Source organism: Harpia harpyja, chromosome Z (genome assembly GCF_026419915.1).
Source record: "Harpia harpyja isolate bHarHar1 chromosome Z, bHarHar1 primary haplotype, whole genome shotgun sequence".
Classification (NCBI taxonomy): Eukaryota; Metazoa; Chordata; class Aves; order Accipitriformes; family Accipitridae; genus Harpia; species Harpia harpyja.
In genome coordinates this window covers 43948106-43964780 of record NC_068969.1, presented here as the reverse complement: position 1 = coordinate 43964780, position 16675 = coordinate 43948106, and the positions used below count along the sequence as shown (strand labels likewise).

Below are 16675 nucleotides of genomic sequence, written 5' to 3'. Positions count from 1 at the left end.
TTTAATATTACAAAAACAGTCACTCTTCACTTGGTGTATTTGCAAAAAATCTTTTCATCCCTCATCACAATCAGGGCAGAGATTCCTTTGAGACAGGTGGCTTTATAATTGTCTGCCACGGGCTTTCCGACACCCGTCTCTGAGAATCTGATGCTAGCTGCTCTTGATCTGAATGCTACATGAAGGAGACGGTATGCCAGTTCTGCAAAGAATATTTTGACTCAATTTGTGCAACTTTAATTCTTCCATGTATTAACGTATTTTTACAATGGCCTGCCATTAGCAACACAGTCCTGTGGGATGGTGGGTTATTTTTGTCTTTTCTTCATATCTGTTTCACTGTCTTAAGAAATCTGCTGCTGACAAAGTGTATGTGGTCAGGTAACTAGAGACAACTAATCCGTACAACCATGGAAAGGTGGGTACTTAAAATTGTTTGTGTAGCTGGATCTTTGGTGTTGGCCAACTTCACCATTTTGTAATTTAGATCTTTTACAGAAGACAAAACATTCCATTAGAAGAATTGGTTTGGTAGAGATCCTTCAAATTTTTGTGATGTTAGAAGCAACAAGGAGTATACCCGTTGCTTTGGAATATAAATGTTAACAAACCTGTGCTCTGGTTTTGTGATCTTCTGTTAAGGTTTTTACCCCCATGTTTGGTGTTTGTACACATTCCCCAAGAAAATGTGTAGCAGCAAAGTTCACTTTGCTTCACTTTTTACAGTTAACGCTCAGCCATTAGTTGTAGTTGAGTATATATATGTGTATATGGAGTTGAGTTTGGCAAAACTCTCTCTCCCTGTTTGATAAAGTGCTTTTAGACTCTTGAGTTTCATGTGTGCCGAAGACTGTGTGTATGGTTAGGTGTTTTGAAAATGTGTTTACTATGTTACGGAGCGGGGACAGTAAAAGCAAACAAGACCTTTGTGAATGCATGCTCCTTGGCCAACCTAAGTGTACAAATGACTTCACTGTGTAAGTTACTTTGCCTCTGGCAGCCTGCAGGGATATCTGAGTTCTTCTTCATGCATGAACTTAAATAATTAATGCTGCATCCGTAATGGCATCCTATGCAGATTTTGCCCAAGCAGTTCTTTTACTTGAAATTTAAAATGTCAGGTGAGAATAAAATTCTATCCACTCAGTTTAAGTGCAGCTAGTATTTGTATTTCTTGTTTATTGGGGTGATTGATATCCTGGCTTTTACTTCCTAACAGGGTCAAGTCCAAGGTGGTTTCCGATCAGGAATCCGCATAGCTCAAGGCTCATATTTTCGTGTAACACTCCTAAAGCCCATTCCAGTTCAAGTTGATGGAGAGCCCTGGATTCAGGCCCCTGGCCAGATTATTATTTCTGCTGCAGGACCAAAGGTACTGGCTGTAGGTTTGTCTTAGCAAGCTGACTTTGTTTCTGCAGTGGATATTACTGTATTATCTTGCTTGTCTGTTGTGTTCTGATGGTTAATTTTAAAGGAGCTAGTCAGCACCCTGTGGTTACTGTTAGATAAATACATAGCAGCTTCTACAGAGGATGGTTTGAGGGGCCTCTCCACTGGCTGAAATGAGGCTTGTGTTTAAAAAACAGTCCCTGAGCTTCAGCCTAGTGACTTAATTTTTTTTCCCTGTATTGAGATCTCCAGGCAGTGTTGCATGCCCTGAAGCAGATCACAGTTATGAGGGCCATTGTAGTACTGCACTGTGCAAGGTAGGAAGCAGTCTGCTGGCAGTGCTAGAGGAGGAAAGGTCTGTCTGAGAGCAGCAAAGGAGAAAACTGAATAATGGAGGAGGAGGGTCTGAGAAAAAGAGACTTTGGACTAATCAGTGTCTGTTTTCCTTGCTATCTCAATGTATGTGTAGAAGGAAAAGAGCATCGGCTACCTAAGAATTTAACTTCTCTATTGACATCAAATTTGTGAAATAAACATTTTGCAGCAGTTGACTCCGGTGCACACCAGTCTACGCATTTGTGGGCTACCTTAAGGATGCCTTTTTAATTCACAGAAATTTGTTGCTACTGGCAATCTTGGAAAATATATAGCCCTGCCGGGAGGGCTACTAGAACAATGGCCCTTGCAGAGGAAAAATGGGTGAAAAAGAGGGTCATACCTCAGATGTTTTGGAATATGTTAAACTTTGTTCTTTTCCTGAGAGAAAGGGGGGGGAAGAGAAAGAGAGAGAGAACAAACCTAACTTGTTCTTCCAGTGAGAAATATTTCTATCTTTCTATCGAGTTAGTGACTAATAGTGTTATCTGTATATATGTGTATGTATATGTGTGTACATTAATATATATGCACACATGTACATATCCTTATACATCTATATACATATACATACATGTGTATATATGTTTATGTAAAAAAAGCAGTTAAATCTATGGCTTTATAAGAATAAGTGCTTCAGATAGTTGTGTATTTAAATGTTTTTCTGTTGCAGTTCCAACATTTTACTTATTAGTTAGTTGCCTTAGATCTGCTTATAGGTGACTACAGATATTTTAATACTCACTCACTTTCTTTTAAAACTTTTCATTTTAGGTCCATATGTTGAAAAAATCCAAGCAGAAACAGAAAAAAACTGGAAGCCTGAGAGAGATGAGAGCAGATAGCATGTCAGTCTCTGAAGGAGGACGCTAAGTGGAGACCTGCGCTCAGAAGTGGTGGAGCACACCTACTGTAAATACCAAGATGGTTCAGTAAAACCAGGTGCAGACAACTAGTGAAGAGGGTTGCTTATGAGCGTGCCTTTTATTACATTTTGCTAGTACTGGGTTCTACTTCGTCTTTCAAGGATAGTGCCTCATTGCTACAAATAACTATTATGTACCACTTGTCTCATCTGAAATGTTTACCTTCGGTTGCTTTTTCATAAGCCATTTCCCAGTTTTTCATGTATATAGAAACTGAGGCCAAACAAGAGATTCCAAGATGCTGAGATTTCTGCATCTACCTTGACAAAGACTCTTCCCCTCCTCCCAGCTTTTTCTTAAACAAAATCATTCCATAGATAAATTTTGGTGCATTGTTCAATAAATGAAAATGTGTTCCTTTAAGTTAATGCTCACCCTAGCCTCCTAACCAAAAAAAGGCAAAGATATGAGCTGCTGTGAACTCCTTGGATCAGTCCAAATAGCACAGCTGAAACAGTACTACTGTAAAGACAAAAATACAAAACACAGGAGTGATTATTTCTATAAAAGGAGCCCCTTGCACTGGGAAGAGAGAAAGTACTAGAACAGTTGAGTCAAAATATTTTAGAGGATTAACTTCAACAGTATTTGGACAGTATGAATGAAGGGGAAACAGTTTGTAGAGCAAGTTTTCAACTACAGCTTAGTTTCTCCTATATTATCCAGCCAAAGCCTGTTTTAAAAGGCATTTGAATTTCAGCAGCTACCACTCTAATGTAAAAAAGGAACAAGAATACCCAAGGCAGTATTACATTCTACTGACTTTTTTCTATCATTGAAACTATTATCTTTGGCAGCAGACTTTTCTTCTTGTCTTTACTTGTGCTGTTTCATTTTCATTAATTTGTCACAGTTGGACTGTTACTTAACAGCAAGCTCAAAGACTGAAAGAATCATCACTAATTAGCATAAAAGAAGTACCACTTAGTGTTCACTTAAGTAAATTAGCACAGTCATATGTTAGAGCTGAACTGAAGTACAGCGTAGCTTTGCTGAGGAGCCTTAGGAGTTATTGAAGCCTGTAGTGTGCATGTAACGTGCTGTAGGCTTCAGATAACTGGGAATGCGATAGCCGTCATGAAAACTCTCCTACCTGGTCAGCCTTCTCAAGTCCTTGCTGGGTGTTGTTATCAGGTGTGGTCCAGGGACAGGTGACTTCAGTATAACTTTGAAATATGCAAAAGCTGGTTTGTGTTGGAGCCAATTACATGCTGAGACAGTTCTTGCTGTGTCTCCTTGATCAGTCTGTACTCTAAGCACCGTGCCAGCTTCAGCAACATCTGATCATTACCTGTGCTTTCTACTTTCCAGTCATGGTGCAGATGAGGGTGTGAATGTGGGTGCTGCAAGACAGTCATCTATAGCAACAGTGTGATACAGCTAAAGCTATAAACAGACACAAAACAGCCATGCAAAAATGGCAGCTGCCTGCAGCCTCTCCTTCCTGTCCAGTGATTCATTCTGTTCTTAGTGTTCTGGTGGAGATGCATTTGGAGGACTGACTTCTCTCTTCAGTGAAACCTGTTATTAATTGTTTAAGTTGTTAATTTAATTTTCAGGATGTTCTTCAGGTACCACTGTGTGGACTTCAACTTACCTTTTTATTCAAGACGCAAACTGGACTCATGCTATGAAGGAGATAGTGTGGATAGTACAGAGCTAAAATCCTTGTCTCCTGATCATTACACACAGGGTTGTCTCTGCTTCAGAACCTGGGCATGAAGGATCAGCTGGAGCTCTTCTGGCGTCCTGGTACCAGCATTACACATAGGAGGGGTAAAGTGGTGTATTTCAGGGTATGCCCTCTCAGGATGAAGCTCACAAATTAGAGAGGAAATCTGAAATAGATTGCTGCTTATAATTGTCCAGAAAGTCAGAGAAACTGCTCTGTGTCCTCAGGGCAGCAGAAAGAATGCACAGTCTTCTTTCTGATTGCTGACTCGGTAACAGAGAGGAAAACTTGGCTTTTTGTTACAGAAAACATGCATAAGTTTTAAGCTTGCTGGTACTGACCATCTTCTGCAGCCCAAGTAAATAAACCTGTCTTACTGTTTTTCCAGACATATGTAATCCTGCAGCATGCAGCTGACAGTGTTTCATGTTCTTGGCTCATGAAGGGCCTGAGTGTCTCTCCCTTTTGCTCAGTATCTGTTATCTGAAATAACATGAAACTCTCAGGCCACAGTATTTTAATCGGAGGGCCCCTTATTGTGGCATATCCTTCCATGAGGATTTTCCAGCCTGGGAACACGGTATGAGCCTGTCTCAGGGTAGCGTTGTGGTAGCAAGGCAACACAGAAGTACGAATGTGTTCTAATCGCAACTTCCAGAGTCGATCCTGGTGGAGGACAGGAAGGCTTTGAGTTGGCATTTAAGGTCTCTGTGCATCATAAAATGATGCTTAGTATGTTTTGAAGACAAAACAGATTCCTGGGCAGTTGAGACAGCAAAGCTCCTGTAAATCTTAAAAGGAGAAACTCACTGTTTAATACCTCTATTAAGATGTTGCAGTTTCAGGTACTGTAAAGGCCAGTATATCAAGAATATATGTATTCTTTTTTTTTTTTTAACATATTTGTCAAACATAGTATCTGATAAGGCCTATTATTTTCTTCTATAGTATGCAAGACTTCCTTGAAGAGAGGAGAGAACTCTTCACAGTTAATACAAAACATTTTGACTTGGCTTTTAAGTTGAACAAAACAATGCAGTATAGTTTACATTATAGTGGGCAGACAAATGATTCTCGGCACTGAGTCTTCTGAGTAACATTGTGTAAGAACCTCATAGTCACATGGCCAAGTGCTTTAAATAATGCAGTAACAAAAGTGTTGGGGAAGGGACTTGGTTCTGTCAAGACAGGTGTTAATCAGCATCAGGAACACAGGACCAGGAACCATAATCTGTAGACAGGGAGGAGATGCAGGCTCATTGCTATGCTGAGCACACTCCTTCATCCTCTCTCCAATGTCCTGCCTTTTTACCTTGCCTGTAAACCATGGCAGGCACAGGTAGCACAGCTAGCATCTCTCGTGCTGAGATAGGTGCTCCTGACCTTTTACTGGTGTCCTACTAGATTTTGCCAGCATGGGGGAGAGAAGGGTCCTGAAAATCACGGTGCATTTGAAATACCCCACTATTGCAGATGAGAGAAGGTGGTCAGTTTGTTAAAATCTGTTTTGATGGGTAAACACATTATCTCTGTCTTGAATTAGGAAATCTGAAATTCAACAGCTCATCCCTGGAATACAGGTTCTACTTGAGAAAATTTGCTGCTTTTTCCCCATGGCTCTTACATTTGATTTGTATAGCTTAAATTGCTGATGTTTTCACTGCATAGATTTTTAAATGAAACAGTGTTATTTTGCCAAAAACTTTTTATTTATATATGTGTATATATGTGTGTGTGTACATATATGTGTATACATACATATGCACACACCCTTTAAAAATAGGCCTTATTTTATTTCCTTTCACAGTGCCTACTTGTACAGCTTTTGTTGTGTTACAACATTCTGATAGGACCCACTTCTGGATCTTTCTCTCACCAGTTTTGGACAGGAGGCAGAGCCTTCTTTCTTACTGGTCCCACGGAGGTTCCCAGCACATATTTCTAATGGACGTGTGCTTCCCAACAAGACATGATGGCAATATAGTGAAAGCACAACTCCATTTAGAGTACAGTCTCTGCATGTATACAGTTCGAGCTCCTTTGCTCCTTCTAGATTTTGATCAAGTGTGTGTGTGTCTAAAATCAACAGCAATGGCAATTGTAGCATTTTAAAAACTAGAAGAAGCTGTAGCATAGTCCACTGCAAGACTTAAATAAGGAACAAAACTAAATGAACTGTTATAGACAATTGTTCATTAATCTTCACAGTTACCCTCTTACTAGTGTTGTACAGATTGCATTTCTTTAAAGAGCAAATAATGTACTTGTTTTGAATATCAGCTGTTTGGAATCACTGAGCACTTACATGGTGCACATTACTCTGCAGCAGTCTGTTGGCATATAAATGTGACATTATCAAATGAAGCCTCATTTTGTGAGCGGAGAAGGTAAGAGTAGCTGTTGTGACACTTAAAAAGGACTAGTGTTGAAGATGCAACAGATTCAGCTGCATAGGTATTTTATAATGCACTGACTGTGAGCCGGTGTGGCCTGTGTTGCGTAGCCACCGGTCCATACTCCAGCACTGAAACAGGGGGTGTGTTGGAGTTGTGCACCTGAGAGACCTGGCAGTAGATATTCCTTTGGTGTGCACCTCATACCTCTTCCTTACAACCTTCATAGTAACTGTGCGTTTTCCTCTTCTGCTAGGCTGCCTTCCTGCCCTTTGGGCCTAGCCTTTCTACTGAAACTTGTAACAAAGGCATGAGTATGTGGTGGTGAATGTGTGTGGAGAGCGGGTTGATGGAGATCCTGCTCTAAAACACAGCTCTGGCTGTTGGACTTAGACCATTCATTAATTTCTACTTCAGCTTCTATTTCAGCCACTTAACAGCTGTGTGGCAAAGACTCAGCAACTACTGAACTACCTTGGATTCATGGTGACAGCATTGCCTCATTTTCAGGCTTTGATCTTACATGCACCAGTGCATGTATCACTTTATATACTTTTTGCACTTAACAGAAAATGCAGGTTAGATAGGCTTAGGGTGTGGCAAAATTGCAATGTTTGTACTTTTTTGTAACTATGGGGATGATTCTACAGATACAAAGATGCACTTTCAGGTAATGATGAAAACAAGTTTGTAGAACGCAACTGTTCAGGAGTTTCTCCGACTGCAGCATTCCTTGATCCCCATCCATCTCTAATACTGTGTTCTCCTTGAAGGTGTGCTTGGGAATGAGAGATGGTGTCTTCCTCCCATCACAGTGTGTATTTATAGATGACTGACTGAAAGTTCATATATATTTTTAAACAACTACAAATTGGCTGCTATTCTAAGATTTAGGTTTATTAGACTGATTTTATAATGCATAAAAGTAATGTTAAAGTTTTATTTATAATGTCAACATTTACTGATTTGACACTTGGCTTGTAGGAGAGATCCAGCTCAAAGCCTTCATTCCTTTTGCTGTGTTTTGTTTTGTTTTGTTTTGTTTTTTTTTAACAGTGTAGCCATTGTATGTGTGGAATGCAGTGAAATGAATGCAAATTACTAATCTTAACCTGCAGTTAGACCAGCAGGTTCAATGTTTACCGAACAGTGACTATTGATTGTAAACCCATACATGGCAGTTGAAACAGTGCACTCCTTCCATGTTTTAGAAGCATTGTTTCTGCTTCCCATGACAATTAAGGAAATAGTTGCCCTCTGATTTAGATTCCTAGTTACATCCCTTTGGAGAGATTCAAATGCAGATTATGACTTTTCTGCCATGAACTCATAAGACAGAATTTCTACTGATCCAGGTCTTGTATTGAACATGTTTTCTGAAAGATTGACTTTATTTTTTGTGAAGATAATTTATGAGAATGTTTTATAAGCAGATCAGTGTTGTCGAAAAAGTTGGTCTGAAGTCTTGAAATAAATGTGTGTAGATATTAAAGGTGTGTCCCAAAGCAAAGTATTTTTGAACAGGGCACTGTTACTAATGTAGTTATCCCTCTGAGCTCTCCTAGCGACACACCCATTTCACATGTCACTGTGCACAGCTCAAGTGTGTTATTTAGGAGACGACTTGATTTCAGAAGATGTGGCTAGCTTTATGTTGTGCGTACCCCGTATTACACCTCTGGCAGTGAGTCCTAATATAAAAATCAGCTGCAGAAGGCAGAACTTTTCCCCTGTACAAATCACTGCAGGTTAAAGAGCAGAGAGCCCGCCCTTGTGCTTGACTGCAGGAAAGTTAAGAGTCTGGTGACTGTTTGGCACTTAGAGTCCTCTCTCACTGTCCAAAGGGTGTGCCCCACATTAGTCCTTTTGCTTTCTGAAGGAAGGCAGGCAAAAATTGACATCTGCCTGTGTCAAACAGTTAACAGCTTGCCTTGCCATGGCATCCCTTTTTTTGTGCTGCTGATCTTGCCAAATTGGGTAGCAAGAGGTGCTTGAAGAATTACTGAGTATTTATTGTGTAATTTTAGGTGCTTATAAAGCCTTCACTGCTATTTAAAAGCAAAATTCTGGGGATCTGTAGCATAGCAATAGCTGTATAACTGCAGCTTTCTGAACATGCCAAAAGCAAGTTACCCTTGGGATAGTTTAATTAGCAATGGTGTAGATAGTAGCAATCAATAACCTTGAAGCCACAAGTTCTGATTATTGGAAGGGAGCATTTCTGCTTTGAATGCTATAGATTCCAGTGTCCTTCCTACTTACGAACCACCCATGACGTCTTAACTCTTCTCAAACTATGGCTTAACTATTGCTTAAATAACTGTGTTTTTCACCTCTGGTTATTTAAGTCATCCAACTTCAAGCAGTTTTACAAATGCTATTTTAATATCAAGATACTCTAAGATGTCTTATAGCATTTCTTGTGAATGTTCTAATACATTGGTAATAAATCATCTTGGCCCAACAAGCTAAGATAAGCTGACCATTGAACAGTTTAGTTATTGTCTAGTGCTTATTCTTTGTGCATCTGCCTAATAATTCTCAGAAAAAAAAGCCTAAGTATAAGCATTGAAGTGGTTGAAAACTGTTTCCACATTGTGTGCCTCAAACCAGTAATGCATTATCACACATTTACTTGTGGATTGGTCTCAGAAACAGGCTTTTAATGATGTAACTTGTTTCTCAGTGTCTGCCTTGCAAATCACTATGCTGTGGTAACTTGTCTACAAATAACATACCTAGTGTACTAATTGGTTTAAAAAATAGTAATTTATAAAAGATGAACTTTTCTCTTATATTTAAACATTGTTTGTCCTTGGGTTATGTTCTTAGAACAATTCTGTATATATTTTGCAATATGGGGTTTGTGTTTAATTTGATTGTACATTTTGCACTGATTTGAAATTCTGTATTCTAAGTATTATGTACAAGTTCCAGAGATCTGTAACTAGAATTTGTCTGTGAAAAATACAACATTTCTCCTACCCTGGATGTTTGTGGAGTAGTCATGCTTTAAAAATAGTGAAATACACTTCTGCAGAGAGAAATGTACTTTGTTTCAGCTGGGCACTACTTCTGTAGGTATCCTGTAGCCTTGCTGTTTGAGATTGGGTCATCCTCTGTGAGAGGGTGGCTGTGTTGTAGCAGTGTTACTTCATAGGTTTTAGTTTCTAAGATGACACCTACACACTAAGTTTGACCCCTGCAACATTCAAGCTCTTCTAGAACCCTTATTTCTGTGGGTAGCACTTACTGTAACTGGTAAAATCTTTCTGTGACAGCACGATAGTGTATTAAGCATTTTTGTTTTGTGAGCTACTTTAGTGATGATCCAGATTTTCCAAGGTAGTTTTGTACAATTCCTTGCTCTATTTGCACTCCTCTGGAAACACGTGACCTGGTGTTTTCAGGCTGCAGGGAACAGGCCCATGAGTAGTCCCATTGTGCTTGGCTCAGGTGAGCAGTGGTGGACCTGGCCTGCACAACCCAAGGGCCAGAGCCCATGGACCTTGGCTTGGAGGGGGTTAGTTGGGCAAGAGGAAGGGCTGTCCAGGGAGCAGAGCCCAGATGGAAACTCTGTCCTGCTGTGGATGGACAGCCCACCCCTCCCTGGAGGTCAAGACCCATCAGCTCCTGGCCTGCCTCTCATGGCTGATGGGGTTCCTCAGCTTCACACCTCTGCTTAGGATGTCCCTGCTGCGGTAACCCTTCCTCTGGGATAGAGCAATTGTTTCTCCCCACTCTGTTCAACAATTGATTGCAGAACAGGGAAGGGCTTGGTTTTGCCCTAGCATCTCAGGGTAAACCTCATTGTTCCTTGCTGGGCTGCAAATCAACAAGCTCCAAAGCAGCTACAGCCACATTTAAAAAAACATATATAGAAAAACTCAGTTCAGGACTACTGTTCTGGGAAAAGAGGGGAAGCAAACAAAATACCGACCTTCATGTAGAGGAAAAGAAACCAAGCACAAAACACCCAAACCTGAAGTGTTCATGAATTAACCAAGCTTGCCTTAAAAATGGAGAAAAAATGCCCTTTCTCTGTTAACTGGGGAAAGCGAAGTAGCATTTTCCACTTATTCTTTCTTCAGGTTCTAGTGGTGGTGTGGCACACTAAAACATACTGCTCTTCACATTGTATGCACTGCTTTTCAACTTTTACATGTTGCAACCGGCACCTATTTCAAATATGCAATTATATGAGCCAGCCAGGCTGTCCAATGGGTAAAACACGTGTACCTGGAGGACTTGGGAAATCTCCGAGTACTGAATGTGGTGAAGTCCTTCCAAATGCAGGTGGGTTTGTGGCACACCTTTGTGAGACAACAGCATGCAGTGAGCTAGGTGAACTTTGTTTTTCAGGAGACATGACCAAAAAATTCATCCTCATACATAGTCCTGAAAAAGGAGTATGATCTACTTCTCCAGTAACTGGGAACGAGCAGGCAGTGATGAAACTATAATTCTCCTCCTTAGCAGAGCACTGCTAGAGGCTCTGGCATCACACCTGACAGACATCTCCTTGAAGCTGTGGGCATGACACCCCAACCTGCCCATGGGAGGCAGCCAGGAGATGCATGCTGTGGTGCAGGTGCCCTGTGAGGCTTCTTGTTGCTTAGTGAGCATAAAGGCACATCCTCGGTCCTATCCATGTGTAGGGAGGCCTCGACACCTTTACCCAAGCCTACAGGAGAGTGCTCTGACAGCCAAAGGGAAAGAGGAAAAGAAAGAAATGCGAGCAGACAAGCTTCCTAGCTGGGACTCCAGATGACCCAGAAATTCACTGTTGGAGGGATTTGGGGGACAAGGGGGTGTTTGGGTATCCAGAGGGTTGTACCCCATGTTTAAGTGCATGGAGTACACCTGAAGTGGCCTGCAGGCAGAGAAGGTACCACGTCAAGTTACCTGCCATTTCAGTGTGAGGGACCATAGGCTTCAGTGGAGGATTAGTATTTACACGGTTCAATACACATCGAGGAACTCGGGTACTTCCAGGATGCCATGATGTTCTGCCTGTATCTATGATGATCTGCCAGTGAATTTTACTCCTGCCATCCGGTGAGCTGAGAGAACAGCCAGGATCTGGTTTGCAGGCAGAGTGGACGACTTCCAGCAGTCCCTCCCTTCCTGCTCATGTAGGGTTGTGCCTTGCAATCTGACTGTGCCACATTCCCATCATGGGGAGCTGGTGTCTGAGAACGGGAAAGATGGTTTGGCCATGAAAAATCCCAGTTTGACTTCCAAGTGGATTTAGTCACCAGTTAGACAAATACACTTTGAAGTACAGCTAAGCAAGAAACTTTTAGACAAAAATTAAGTCACAAGGAAATTAAATTGAAGGGCATCTGGAGCCATTTTGGACATCAAATTGATCATCAGGTGACAGCTTTGGCCCTCTAAAAAACATGCTTTCTTGTTGCAGACAACCAGTGGACTGTAACACACAGGGGATTCCTCCCAATGGGGCTGAAGAACCAAATGCTGGAATGCATGGTGGTGGTGGCTGCATTTCCTCATTCCCAGGACCAGCCTGTTGCAAACAGAACAACGCAGACATAGAGCAGCAATGCCTTTGCAGGCACCCACATACAGGCAAGCATCATCGACATGAATAATACAAATGGGCCAACCCTGTGCCTTCTCGCCAACTAACTGGGCTCAAAGTTCACTGCTGAATGATTCTCTCCCTCTGACTCACTTTTCCCAGGCCTCTTTTGTAGCTGGCACCATGCTCTTGTTCTGTCCCAGAACCTGGCTCTCACACCTCTTAACCAAGTCTCCTGGGTTTGGCTGGGATAGGGTTGATTTTCACAAGAAGCTGGGAGGGGGCACAGCCCGGACAGCTGACCCAAACTAGCCAAGGGGATATTCCATACCATAGAACGTCATGCTCAGTATATAAACTAGGGGGAGTTGGCCAGGGGAGGAGGGATTGTGGCTCGGGAACAGGCTGAGCATCAGGTTCCAGGTGGTGAGCAATTGCATTGTGCATCACTCGCTTTATACATTCTTTTATTAGTAGTAGTAGTATTACTTCTTCTCTCCTTGTGTCATCCTATTAAGCTGTCTTTATCTCAACCCACGAGGTTTTACCTTTTTCTTCTGATTATCTTCCCCATCTCACTGGGGCAAGGGGAGGAGTAAGCAAGCAGCCATGTAGTGCTTAGTTGCCAGCGGGGCTTAAACCACCACACCAAGAAATCCAGCTTAAATGTCTGCTAGGGGATCACAGAGAGAAAGGAAAAACAACAACAACAACAACAACAACAAAAGTTATAGAGAGAGTTTAGTAAGGATGTAGAACAGCCCGCAAGGTTCAGGCACAGAGCCTGGCCAGACAAGTGCTCTGACCAGGAGCCTGCTGACTTAAAATTGGGCCCCTGTAATAAAAGGGGGGTTAGGGCGGGTGTCAGAAAACACACCCAGAGAAACTGCATATAGACAGCACCTCACCCCAGACTGGGAAATGGGGTAGCGACAAGCTCTCTCACCTTCAGGACTTCTCTCAGTCAACCTGTGCTGTGAATCAAATCGATAGTTTACCACAAGCAGCCACTCTCACAGGTAAGGGCTGGCACTGCTGCTGGAACAGTGCCCCCGAGTCTGTGCCGGCTACCTACAAAGCTGGTGTGAGCCCAGGATGTCTGGGGCTGCTGTCAGGTGCTGTCACACCTCTGCTCATGTGCACACTTGCCCTGGTTTCAGCTGAGAGAGAGTTAATTTTCCTTCTAGTAGCTGGTATAGTGCTATGTCTTGGATTCAGTATGGGAATAATGTTGATAACACACTGATGTTTTCAGTTGTTGCTAAGTAATGTTTATATGCAGTCAAGAATTTTTCAGCTTCTCATGGCCAGCCAGCAAGAAGGCTGGAGGGGCACAAGAAGTTGGGAGGCGACACAGCCAGGACAGCTGACCCAAACTGGCTAAAGGGGTATTCCATACCATGTGATGTCATGTCCAGTATATATAACCTGGGGGAGTTGGCCTGGGGGGATCGCTGCTCTGGAACTAACTGGGCATTGGTTGGTGAATGGTAAGCAACTGCATTGCGCATCACTTGTTTTGTATATTCCAATTCTTTTATTATTATTATTATTGTCATTTTATTATTGTTATTATCATTATTATTTTCTTCCTTTCTGTCCTATTAAACTGTCTTTACCTCAACTCACAAGTTTTACTTTTTTTTCTCAATTCTCTTCCCGATCCCATTGAGTGGGTGGGAAGTAAGTGAGTGGCTGCATGGTGCTTAGTTGCTGACTGGGGTTAAAGCACAACAACACTGTTTTGAGGTCAGGACCTCCTGGTTCAAAGCACCTTTCCCTCCTGCAATTGCCAAAGTCCAAGCAACTACAGTGGCTCTGAGGGCACAAAACATCCCCAGCAGCAAGGACATCAGCCATGGATCTTGCCAGTCCTGCTTCAAACTGGCCAAGCTGAAACATTAATCCAGTCATATGGGCCATTACACAACCTAGCATCGAAGGTCCTGCTCCCACATCTCTCTGTCACAACAGGATGGCTTGGTGTCCTCTCCTCTGCTGCAGCAACCTGCTCTACAAAACACAGAGATGGTAGCAAGTCTCCTATGACTCAGTTTTAGAAGCCACAGCCCCCACAGCTGCACCCGGACATCTCCTGTCTGAGCAAAACTTCTGGACACTGAGGGGACTGTCTGACAGAGTCTCAGCGTATCTGCAACAAAGGTGTGGAAACAGACCTCAGCTAGGAGGTGCCAGAACTGAAGAGCCTCCATCAGCCCTATTACAGGAGAGGAGACTGCTTCAGTTGACCAGGAGACACTTTTTTCTTCTGCACTCTTCCACCTCAGCTTCCCAGCCTCTGGCTCCTCCTGGTGCCTCCATCCTCCTAACTCATCAGCCATTCCCTTCCCGGGACTTGTTGCCACTCCTGTATCACTGCTGTGTACAATGGCTTGCCTTATTTGCTCTCCTCTAGGAATATTTAACAGTTTTTTTCAGGCTTCTTTGGTTATAAGTGAACATTGTGTGGATTTTTTTTTCAATCTCTTTAAACTGTGGTGTGTCAGCAGCTCTGGTCATAAACTTTAAACTGCATCCTGCTAAAACCTGTCCAAAGTCTCAGTTTTATCTGCCTGTTAGAGGGAGCTGCTTTAGTTTCTGTTAATTATAAATACCCTCCCAGGTGTCTGCCAAGTTTTATGCTGAGTGTTGGCACAAAACGAAGCAGTGTCATTAAAGTACCATGCTACTCAAACAGGGACTTTAGTTCTGGCAATTCTTTTTTGTATACAAAGCCATTTGCTGCTCGGCACAGCTTTACGATTTTGCTGTCTATTTAACCGTACTCACTGTTAAACTGGAGGCTGCTGCCCTCTTGCTTTCCGACTGAGGATAGCAAAACACTCCACTGAATTAGGAAAGGCTTTCAGGAAGCCCTGCCCAGCCACTGGATGTGCTATTCCTGCGGGGTAAAAATTATTGTAAGAGAAATGGTGTGCTGTACTTATGCAAAGATGCTTATGCTATAACTGTTTGGTTCATGGATTAAAAAGCTTGTTCCATTTTTTTAAAGTCATCCTCCTCCAAAACTATCATCAGTTTGGGGAGGGAAAAAAGGCAGTAAGGTGGAGTGCTGAGGGCACAGGTTTCTGAAGCTGCTCTCCCAGTGTCTCCAGAGCTTTCTTTGATGGTGCCTCATGCTGTCTTCTTCATGGTGCCTGTCTCCATCCCCACCATGGGGTGCCTCCCTACACCAGGACGTGTTGCTGAACCCAGACACCCACAGCCCATGCTGGGAGCAGCAGTGGTGCCATGCCATGCTGCAGCATGGAGAGCATGGGCTGGCCAGCTTCTTCTGATCCCACTCCAGGAAGAAAGCAGGTGCTAGGGCTGCACCTTGGTGGAGAACAGAAAGCTGAGCCTTTTCCAGCAGCAGTGTCACCAGAGGCTCCTGCTTTGTCCTGCCCCTGCCAAGGACTGCTGTTGCTGAGGAGTGTGTCACTGGTGGGTCTTGCTGGGTCTCATTGCGCAGCAAGGTGGTCCAACCCCCAGAGCAGCATGCAGCACTGCTGGGAGGAGCAGCAGAAAGGCATGGGGTGCTGCTCTGCAAGTGCCATTCCGCTCTGGAGGGGGCCTGCATGCTGGGGAAGCATTGGCAAGCCATGTCCTGGGGGTGGCCCACCTGTCCCTAGTGGCCCCACAGAGGAACGGCACAAGGGACCTAGTCCCCAGTGGGGGAAAATCTGGCACAGGGAGTTGCAACCTGTCTGCAAAGGGATGCAGGGCAGCCCAAGGCATGGCCCAGCAGCCAGGCCCCATGGTGCTGGGCTTGGGGTGAGCTGGGGGAACAATGTCTCGCACAGCCAGCAGGAGCCATGCCCCACAGCACCAGCACAGGGAGATCATGGCATTTCAAAGCATGAAGGCAAAGTCCCAGCACTCAGAAGTGGGGAAAAAAGTCCAGCACTGCTCCAAGGCCAGGTCCCAGGGTGCCAAGAGTGGGGGCAGCCTTGGTGGCAAAGGTCTGCCTGCCTTCAAGAGCAGGACTCATAGCTCTCCTATTCAAGTAGGAGCCTGAAATTCATAGCCCAGACTGGCTAGAGGCCAGGCCCAATGGCACTCTGCCCAGGGGCATGGTGGTGTACAGTTATGGCAAAACCCCAAGCCAGACGCCATGGGCCTTGGCTTGGAGGGAGGTGGGGAACAAAGCCCTCAACGGCCTGAGGGCCAGGCCCCTGGGTGCACAGGCACAGGGAAGTTGGTGGGGCATGGTCTGCATGGTCTGAGGACTTGGTCCCACAGTGCTTGGCTGGAGGGGCCTGGGGGAGAAGGTCCTGCAGAACAAATCTCTCCTGCATGGCTCGACAGCTTGACCCACCTCTCTCCTCTGAGCAGCAGCCTCCTCGACAAAACAGGAGCAGAGCTGCTGACGTGT

General features: G+C 43.6%; 1 protein-coding gene across 1 annotated transcript in view; it reads left to right on the top strand.

Moving 5' to 3' along the window:
- The window catches only part of DGKQ (diacylglycerol kinase theta), a 110523-nt gene extending 100779 nt beyond the window's left edge, over window positions 1-9744 (top strand). Inside the window, exons 22-23 of the mRNA XM_052776235.1 lie at window positions 1220-1372; window positions 2539-9744. Of these exons, the coding sequence (XP_052632195.1) occupies window positions 1220-1372; window positions 2539-2637 (252 nt within the window). The 3' untranslated portion in view covers window positions 2638-9744. The remainder of the gene's footprint in view (window positions 1-1219; window positions 1373-2538) is intronic.
- Window positions 9745-16675: the final 6931 nt, after the last annotated feature.